Below are 10,532 nucleotides of genomic sequence, written 5' to 3'. Positions count from 1 at the left end.
TCTCAACAGTATCTCCAACGCCGACTATACTTTTCTACGTCAGTTTAGTCTGCGACAGTTGATGGTGAACAAGTGTCAACGATGTGTCTGTATATATGTTTCGAACGTGAAATAAGCACATTGGTCTCGTAAAAGTTATCTTCTGGATTACTTGAATAAGAAATTGATAAAGACAGTGAAAACGTTTATATGCAGATGACTGCAATCACAGTGCAGTCTTACGGTGAGAAAACTACGACTTCAGCGATTGTGTGAAGCAGCGATTAACCGCTTTCGATTACGAGCAAAACCGATGTTGCAATATGTACACTTTTCATCACTTTTGACCGTATTGTAAACATTTGGTCAGTATCAGTGACAGAAAGAGAAGAAAAGGAGTAACATCATGTTTTATAATTAGTACACTGTGAAACCGATACTTCCCATCGAGTACACATGTACCTCATTTTAAATGCTAGATATCTCGTAAACACAGTAAGTTATTTGATCTTAATCTTCTTTGTATCTTGAGGAAAAGTTATTGACCGATAATATATAATAGTAGCCTCTAAAAATTCTAGGTTATCGTATAGAATATCTTGAGAACATCCACAGGATAAGTTAAGAACAGCTTTCATCATCTTACATAAGAAATTTTTGAAGTGAATAATAAGTTGGCTATATTTTCTCACAGCTCAGTATTAAAAAGATAATTACATAGGATGAACAACATATTTAATATGTTAAGTGAAAGATATCAAGTCTTTTTTAACATTCTTATTTAGATTAGAGAACACAATTTTGTTTTAAATATGTTACAAAATATTTTCAATTTGAAAAGCTACTAATCTTATTAATGATCAACATTATAAAAATCATCTTCAATTTTAATAAGAAATTAAAAATTTCCAACCAGTATAAACTAGTTTGTTGATATATGTAGTATTGTACAGGATGCACTATTCTTAGACATGATTCAGATATAATAGATATATCAAACTTATGTTTATTTATGGCTTCTATTAATATCTGATGTTAACTGGATAGTTTGCACCGAAACAATAATATATTTTACATGCGAAAAAGATGTATACATATTAATAAATGTATGATACTATTTATTTGTGCTTAAATATCCAAATATTCAAGCATCATAATTAATGTACATAATGCCTCAGAAAAACAAGAAACAAAATCTACTATGGAAATCAGGATACAGGTAAAAGATGAATATGGCCAAAATATTGAATAGAAATTTTGATTTCATGTATTAGGGTATTCAGTTTTGATAGTATCTGAAATATAGTACACTTGAGGTTGAATATGTGTATAAGCAATATTTTAAAGATTGTATGAGTACTCTATTCCTAAAACTTACTTTATATATATTTTTTTTTTATTATATTATTATATATGTTGCGTAAAAAATATTTGTTAATTTATCAATTGTGTATTTTTGTTGATAGGTGACCATTTTGTGGGATCTATATATAACAATATAATAAGGTAGATAAAAATGGCAAGCAAATTATCAAAAGAGTTCAAAAAGTATCATCGCCACAAGAATCAGCTACAGCATGTACTTGAGGATACGCAACATGCATTGGAAGCCATAAACCTTGAAAACTTCTTTCCAGGAGGTAATTATACATCATACATAATATATCAATTGATTTTACTTATTTATATGTTGCAGAGGATATCATCAAAGAATTACTACCACCATTGACTTTGAACAAAGTGACATACATACTCGATAATTTCCCTGCAATAGTTGTCTTAGGACAAGACAATAAAGCCAAAGCTTCACTAGTTAATAAGTTACTCTCCACTGATATTTTGCCATTATCCAATGGTTTATGGAGATGGATTAAACTCACATATGGACATACAAATCACGTCAGTCTCACTTTAAACTTAGAGTATGAAATAATTGAGAAATTACAGTCAAATGAGAAACCATGGAATACACTTCTTATCGAAGATTTAACAAAGTCAGGAAATGAAGATGTCAATTGTCCGACAATATTGGATGTGAAATTAGATCAAGCGATTCTAAAAGACGATGTCCAGATATTTATCGTTCCAAATAATGGTGTCATAAAAGTTCTTGCTAAGGGCTCATTACGAATCTTACCGATATTTCTTTATGCTCTTGGAGAGCAACCATTGACTGAAGAAAATTTGGAAGAATTGAGAGAATTGAAAGAAACTTATCCGTATCATCCAGTTTTATTTATATCGTCGTTAACGAATATTTCGTTGGATTCTTTCGTAGATGCAGAATTGACTGAGTCTGAGCAGCACAGTTTGCAAAATCAAAGACTGGTGTCAACTGATCCTAGCGAGTCAAGAAATGACAACAGTATTAGTATTGACAAAATGAATTCACTCGGTCTAACATGGCTACATCAATTAACGAATTTAGGATTCCTTGGTATGGAAGAATCCGTAGAGGTTCACAAATTAACGTGGCTTGTTGGTGATCAGTATGTTAATTCGAGCCATCTAGTGGATTCATGCAACAAAATGGACCACATATTATCTTTTACTCGTAACTGTTTGCAAAATTATCTGTTTAGTGTTAGCAATTGGTTGAACGAAATACATACAATCAGTTTACGCAAATTTATTCTAAGTGCATTCGACATGGCACGCAAAATACAGATTACTCCTAGAAGAATACAATACGCTCAACAAAAGGAAAACGAACTTTATGCTAATTTATTAAAAGTCGTTAATGAACAGCAGGAAACGTTGTCCGAGTTGATACAGTTTAACATTGAAGATATGAAAGACGATATATTAATGTCTACTAGTGGTATTTCTCAATATCAAACTACTGTCAATAATAATAAACGGATAGAATGGGCAACTACTGTTCGTGTCGCAACATCGGAAGTTCAACAATACGTGTTAAGTCACCTAGGCAAGAAAGTTGCAAAGGAACTTGTGAATTCGATCAACTGTCTTCGAGAAACATTCATTGGAACTCTCGAACGTTGCTTAATAAGTCTCGAAAAGACATATGAACATGACAACAACCCACTGGCCAGTGACGCACTCAAACAAATACTTTCCACAGCATATAATATAGAACTACACAATTCGTCGCCGTCTTTAGTGCACTCATTCCTGGAAAGATTGAGGCAGCTTTTCAAATCTCTACCATTACCATGGACGCCAACTCCAATTTTGGACATGGCCTGGAGAAGAAAGGTCACCATAGACGTCTTAAACTCTTTGTCGGCAGCAAGATTGGCAAGGACAATATCTACGCAGTTCAAAGAGAAACTGAAGTCGTCGCATGACATCTTTCAGGACGCTATGGACTCTCTGGAGAATTATTATTCGGGGAATCTGGAGAGGACAGAAGAACAGAGGGTAGCCATACGAAAGTACCACGCGCCTAAATTGGCCAAACTTGCGTTGGAATCCATGTCTATGATGGACAAAGTTCGCTTCGGGATTCCACAATGCGGCAAGGAGATCGGAAGGGGACAATACGGAGTGGTATACTCGTGCGACGGTTGGGGTGGAGCCCCAGGTCCGTGCGCAATAAAATCGGTCGTACCGCCGGACGAAAGGCACTGGAACGATCTTGCGATGGAAGTTTACTATACCAGGTCAATACCAGATCACAAGAGAATAGTGAAACTTCGTGGATCGATCATAGATCTATCGTACGGCGGAGGATTCGGATCAGGAGCTGTCCTGTTGATCACCGATCGACTAAGCCGCGACTTATATTGTGGCTTACGCGCTAGTCTTTCATGGCTGGAACGTATACAAATAGCGATAGATGTGTTGGAAGCGATACGTTATCTTCATTCACAAGGCCTGGTGCATCGAGATATCAAGCTGAAGAATGTCTTACTCGATATGGAAAATAGAGCTAAACTAACAGATCTTGGATTCTGCATTACAGAAGCGATGATGTCTGGAAGCATTGTGGGAACACCAATTCATATGGCGCCAGAACTTTTATCTGGCCATTACGACAGTAGTGTGGATGTATATGCCTTTGGGATACTATTTTGGTATATATGCGCCGGCAATGTTCGATTACCGTATGCATTTGAGCAATTTCATAACAAGGAGCAATTGTGGATAAGCGTACGAAAAGGTAATGTTCTGTTTCTGTGTTAAATGTAGATCGAGCTAGTATTATAAGAAAAATATGTTCGTTGATAAAAATAATTATAACAAGTACGCCGCAATGTCCTTTGCCATAGGCGAGTAAATTATCAGAAGTTGTTTGAGACGAAAGTTACTATTTATCTCTTATTATTTAATTTTGAGTGTTATAATTTGGTTACGAATATAGCTAAAAAGCAAAAGCCTGAAATATAATTGGTCATTTTAGGTATCAGACCCGAAAGACTGCCACGTTTTGATGAGGAGTGCTGGATATTGATGGAGCAATGTTGGTCCGGAGAGCCGTCTAAACGTCCGTTGCTCGGTGCAATTCAACCGGTGTTAGAGTCTATTCAACAAAAAGCGGAAAGAGGCAAGTCCTTACAACAAAGCAACGCGCTGAAGCTAGAAGACACAGTGTCATCATCCGAACCAACAAATCCTGCGCTAGTATTAGCAGAGCCTAATAACCAAAGAGGTGCTCCAACCAGTCCGCTTCTTCCTAGGGTTTACAAGGGTACCGGAACTGTGATGCCTTTCTGTCATACACCTAGACATTTCGCTTATCCCAACACGTTCATTCCTCTTACCTTATTTTAAATGTCAGGGGTAAGGTGAATCAAGCTTCGCATTATTACAATGTTAAATACAGTTAGATACCATTATATTTATTGCTTTGAAATACGCTTGAAATACAGCTCATTGCTCTTATTTCCACTAGTTCGACGACGTTCATATTAGTATTTCATAACGCAGTATTAAAGTGACAAACTTTATATGTTTGAATTGCACTTTCCTTTTCGCGGATCATAAAATCTTTTCTTTTTATACAGTTTTGATCCACGCAAGGTAATATGTAGTTTATTGATATGAAAAAATTGAGCCGATTTTATTACTTCGATTTGATTTTATTACTAAATGATATATCGACGGTAATCTCAGGCTCATCGTAGAAAGTTTTATATAAATTTTATAATAGACACACAAGTATTTGACAATATAAATACTTTTATCATTAATTATACACATACATATATACATATATAACGAAATGCGTTAAATTTTCTTATATACGAAAATGTTTTTATTGTAAATAAACATTTACCTTGAGACCTTAATTATTAAATTATTTATGTGATGTAATGATTGTATAATTATCTCGGATCAAGAAGTATAGATAGTTAACACACTATGAAATGTATATCGTTGAAAGAATAAATAAAGTTTCTCACTTTTATATATACTTTCAGCACAATAATTTAAAATGCTGAAACATATACACAGATCAAATGATGTGCTAGTTTTGAGAAAAATCGAAATCATTCCCCAAAATACAATGTCTACTAATATGGATTTGGTCTGTGCTGGAACGACATGGTGCTAAAAGTAGGAAATAAATGCTTCACAATATACAATCTGTTTATGTTATAAAACAAAACAGCAATTCTCTGAGTGTTTGATATAAATTTTGTTGAAGCGCAACATAGTTTACTTTCATTTTCCATACCTTATTTTGTTCCTTATGAGACCTGCTGCACCAATATTTACACACACAGATACAAATACATATTATTTATGAACAGATATAAATAAAGCGCATTCCCATTATTTTGCCACAGTATAAGATGATAAATGTTTCTATATATAATTATAAAATTTATTATATATTGTTTTCAGATCATACATTCTTCAGAACAGAAACTGCATGAAACATCTGGAGGATATTGATAATATACTTATTTGTGTCCCAGTGATATATAATAATATAATAATATGTGATATTTTTATTACTCAAGAAGGTTATCTATCTATGAAATAATTTAATCAAAGAACAATGTAGCTATAAACAAGCTGCACATTATTTTTCTAAAACAGGGAGGAATAATCTTTCAAGGTATGAATTATGCATATTTATTCTAATTATTTTTTTCTACTATAATAAATTTTAATATATCTAAGTTATAGTGTATTTATGGTAATAAACCTGTGTCAGTAATTGCGTTTTTTTTGAGAAAACACATATTAAACTTGATTGACTAATCATTTTTCATTAGATTAACATTCTGTCTGTAATGATCTTCGTTTATCTCCACTTTATTGTTGGAGTTTTGTAAAAATTTAATATAGAATTGTATTTATGAAAAAATTCTTATAATCAGAATATTAAAGGAAACGAATTCAAAAAATTATGATTCATTTATAAATTTCTAATCACATTCCAGCTAAGGAATTTAATTTCTGTTTCAAGATATTACAGTTTAATAAATAAGTTTTTAGAATCAATTTGATGTGATGATATTCTATTTGCAATCATAATTAAATTCAAAAACGTGTTTAAAACTAGTTTGGAGATAATAAAACTTCAGTTTGATCTCATATCAGTATTTATCACTATTTATATCAAAATTTAAGTAGTATAAAAATTATTAATAGATTTTATTCAAGTATTAAGCATCATTTTTTCCATTCTAATTATTTTAGATAATACACAAATATTTGAGTAATATAAATTTTAGTATCCGATATTAAAATATTAAGATATAAATCAATAAAATGACAAAATTATTTATTTATCTTAACAGTACTATTCTAGAAGAGATTTAAAAAGGAATTCCATTTAAATAGTGATGTGTATAAATTATGTAATTTACTATAAATATGGTAGAAGGATTGAATATAAAATTATAATAATTTAACATTCATATATTCAAGTTATTTTGTAATATCTGATGCAATAGAACTTCATGTAACATATGTAAAAAAATTTAGATAAAGAATTAAGACATTTTTTATTAAATATGATAGAATATATATATGTCTATGTATGAATCTAATATATATCTAATTATAATAACAAGTCAAGATTACATTTTGCCTTTTCTAAGTCATGTAGAAATTTATAAAACTGCCCTATTGTCATTTCAATAAACACATTATTAATTTTACCACCATTATCAAGACTTAACTTAAGTTGCAGAAATGACTTTGCCACATTGTCAGAATCATTGCTTGCCGCAGTCACTGTAACAAATTAAAAAATAGTATACTCATTTATTTGTTATCAGAATGATCTTTTATTGTAGATTAAAATATAGCATTGAAAATAAACAAAGAAAGGAAAATTGTATATGTTAATTAATATTATTTATTGTCAGATTTTATTAAGACATAGTGAAAAAAATGTTGAATATAAGCGATAAAGTATAAATAAGAAAGTGATATTTCTAATGTATAATACAATTTTGATTTAAGAAATAAACGATTGCATCTAGTTTACATTGAATAATCTCACCTCCAAATCTCCATGATACATCAATTATCTTGCTTATATTTTTTTCCATGCTTAGAACCAAAACACGTTTTATGATATCCAACAACAAGTTCTGCTTCCTATAAAGATGAATTTGATAAGTTAAGAAAAGTTAGGTTAGGTTAAACTGTGTATGTGTGTGTTCCAAACGAAAACAGGGATATTAATATGTATGTTACTACAGTAGATTTGACTTTGTCACCTTTCTTGAGATTTATAATTTTAATACAATGTAATAAATATTTTTTAAATATACAAAAATATATTCTAACAGATGATAAGACAGACAAATGTTTCATAATGATCCTGCGACAATCTGTTACAAATACATTAAAAATATGTTAAAAATAATATGTAAAAATTTTTGGTACTGTTTAATATGTTCTGATAGTTTAGATGTGTTATTATTATATCAATTATTCAATTATTAATCTCAGTCAGTATCTGAAAACCTAGGTATATTCGGGTGTTACCTAGATATTCAACCTCTTCTTATTCTTGAACATTTGAGTACCTAATTATTGTGCAAATTATTGAGATATATATTTTTGGATGCGTAGTCCATTTTTTTCGAAGAACTTTCTGAACTAGTGCGCGTGTAATATTAGTGGTAACTTCTGGTCGTACTGATATTTTCTCATATTCACTTTAGATGGCGGTGCTATCCACTCCATGAAAATTCGAATATAGTAGTGGCATAATCTAGGTCTTTATACTACCAGCCTCCCTCTTTTTCACTCGAACCTTCTTCGTACGAAGTTGTCTTCATATCAGGTATTAATAATCTTATTATAAATATTACTTTTACTGATGTATATTTCACAGTATTACTTTGCAATAATAAAACGTAATCATAACATCGCGGTGATCGCACACAGTTCGAAATTGGTTTCTGCTTTAAATAAGAATTTCAACACTGAATTTCTTGTGGTACAGTCTTGCGTGCGAACAGAATATCGTAGTTCCATTACGGCAAAAATGTGTCAATGAAGTGAACATGAACACACTCTGCATCTATGTTATTTGAAATTTTCATTAAATGTTATTCAATTTTGTAATACGCGTCATATCGATCTCCGTGTTGAACGCTGTTTTTCCCTCGTTACACCGGATATGTTCGCAAGCTGTCATTTCAAGATAGCAGTAGCCATGTTCTCGTGACACAATTCCGATTGTCGTCTAAGATCGGCGGACACTGTCCGTAACATATGTAACACTGAATCGATTCTCAGAAATGATTCTTATTACAAACAAAGAATTTCTCGGGATAAAATTGACCTGTCAATTGCAAGGCGAATCAAAACCGCGTGAATTCGCGTTACTTCCGTGCGCCTTAAAGGCGCACTCGCAGAACGTGAAGGAATTCAAATTACTATGCTTCCTGTTCGCGTCGTCATTTCCGAGTGGAATAGTTATGCTGTGTTATTGCGCGTAGCGTAGGAAAATGAATTTTATCGACTCCCCTTTACGAAGGACTTTAATCTTCCCGCGTGTGGATGATTTCTATACTCTTTAAATATTTTTCATCGTGTCGAACGGCTAGCTTCGAACTGTACGACTTTATAAATTTTAACGAGAATTTAAATTGTTTAGTAGGATCAGTTCGATCTTTTAATGTCAAGTAAGTAATCTTATAGTCTATTCCTGAAAGTACAGAATTGAACAGCATTTGAAAATTTACAAGCTTACAAGAGGTTATTGATGTTTCATAAAATGGCAGGCTATTGATTTTTAATATCACCGAGAGCTATTGACTCTACGTGATATTAGGAATTATTGAGTTCTGACGCGGATGACAGCACCATTGATTTTCGATGGTGCGGAACTCGATTAATTACCAATAGGACAGAAAGTAAAATTGTTAATTGTATCATGTGATAGATTTCCGGTTTCGTTGGAGAATTTATTATTTTATCTGACGTTGTCGATAAAGTTACTTTCAAAAGGCAATTTTACCTATGAAGTGCTTCAAAAAGATGTCCTCCAATTACGTTCCTACATATCGATATACACACATGATATTCGTTATCTCAATGTCAACAGTGTGACAGATCCTTTAACGTAAATCTAATGACGTTAACAAAAATATCGTTCAAAAATATAGTCGAAATCAGTCTGTTATTCGTCAATGTTGTTAATTGCTACTAACTGTTACATTCGAGGCGTGCGATTTATTAGAAATATATATATATATATATATATATATATATATTACTCAATTTTTCTAGAACGAAGGCTATTTTCTGATAACATTGTTAAATAATAAGCTTGCTCGTCGTGGCTCTTCAGTAGCTCGGAATACGACTTCGGCTTTGTTTTCCTACGGGAACGACCCGAGGAAGGGCATTAAATATGGCTGTGATCAGACCTAAGCCACATTACGTGGTACCTCGTGCAGTATTTTGATGGTGAGATAAGATCGGATCTCCGGAACTTTAGTCGGAGACTAGTTTGACGCACATATTGCTCATAGCTATGGGGGATTCCGCCTGATAAGGGGGCATTAATTGATAGCGACAATTGCAATAGGATTGCGTAAATATAATAGTATAACTCGCGTTAACTAAGTTTTGCTCCTTTTTGACGAAAGGATTGATCAGAAGAGAGGACGAGGTTGCTACATTGCCGTCAAACTTGCTGAAGTCTTTACTCCGTGTTGCTGCCGGCATATACAATTTAATCGGTCAAAAATTCTATCGACGATAATAAAATTTTGAACAGCCGTTCGCTTGCTCCTTTCGTCGAAACTGCACTGCAGTGTGTCTATGCATCGCGAATAAGCAATCGTTGAATTAACGTTGAGAAATCTGGGTGAGTCCTTGAAAAATTCGGAATTTGCAAGTCGCTATTTTCGCGTAGTTTCTGCCAAAACTGCCGCTCGAGTGGCTCGAGAGGCACCTTGGTTGCTGTGGGAAATCGCAGATACGCGACATTTGACCGAGCGCCGGAGTAAATACGTTTTTCATGATTTGGCCGGTGAATTGGAAATTTGCGTCGTTGAGGTTCTTTGTACACCGGGCGCAGGTTTTATAGATGGTCGGCCGTTTATCCTCGTACACACAGGTACACATATATTTCGAGCGAGTTACTTTCGATACTATACTTG

At 33.0% G+C, this 10,532-nt stretch overlaps 2 protein-coding genes across 7 annotated transcripts; one reads left to right on the top strand and one right to left on the bottom strand.

Annotated features, from left to right (window-relative positions):
- Positions 1-6,215, top strand: Ripk5 (receptor interacting protein kinase 5). 4 transcript variants are annotated; one of them, XM_025307950.1, is made up of 5 exons: positions 1-474; positions 1,446-1,619; positions 1,676-4,105; positions 4,346-4,594; positions 5,794-6,215. In XM_025307950.1, exons 2-5 carry the CDS (start codon positions 1,496-1,498, stop codon positions 5,823-5,825), a joined length of 2,835 nt encoding a protein of 944 aa, XP_025163735.1. In that variant the 5' UTR covers positions 1-474; positions 1,446-1,495; the 3' UTR covers positions 5,826-6,215. The 4 variants fall into 4 exon arrangements, with proteins under 4 accessions (XP_025163735.1, XP_025163734.1, XP_011148860.1 ...); XM_025307949.1 differs by having other exon boundaries at positions 4,346-4,633; XM_011150558.3 differs by having other exon boundaries at positions 2-474; positions 4,346-4,489.
- Positions 6,216-6,927: 712 nt separating this feature from the next.
- LOC105188874 (COMM domain-containing protein 7) lies at positions 6,928-8,065 on the bottom strand. Of its 3 annotated transcripts, none has more exons than XM_011150559.3 (3): positions 7,900-8,065; positions 7,409-7,506; positions 6,928-7,137 (listed from the first exon to the last, which is right to left on the bottom strand). In XM_011150559.3, the coding sequence occupies exons 2-3, from the start codon at positions 7,455-7,457 to the stop codon at positions 6,962-6,964; spliced, it is 225 nt and encodes a 74-aa protein (XP_011148861.1). In that variant the 5' UTR covers positions 7,458-7,506; positions 7,900-8,065; the 3' UTR covers positions 6,928-6,961. The 3 variants fall into 3 exon arrangements, with proteins under 3 accessions (XP_011148861.1, XP_011148862.1, XP_011148863.1); XM_011150560.3 differs by having other exon boundaries at positions 7,941-8,064; XM_011150561.3 differs by lacking the exon at positions 7,900-8,065 and adding an exon at positions 7,798-7,872.
- Positions 8,066-10,532: the final 2,467 nt, after the last annotated feature.

This window comes from Harpegnathos saltator, unplaced genomic scaffold (assembly GCF_003227715.2).
Source record: "Harpegnathos saltator strain DR-91 unplaced genomic scaffold, Hsal_v8.6 scaffold132, whole genome shotgun sequence".
NCBI classification, from domain to species: Eukaryota; Metazoa; Arthropoda; class Insecta; order Hymenoptera; family Formicidae; genus Harpegnathos; species Harpegnathos saltator.
Note: the sequence above shows the minus strand (reverse complement) of the source record. Positions and strands in the feature narration are given on the sequence as shown.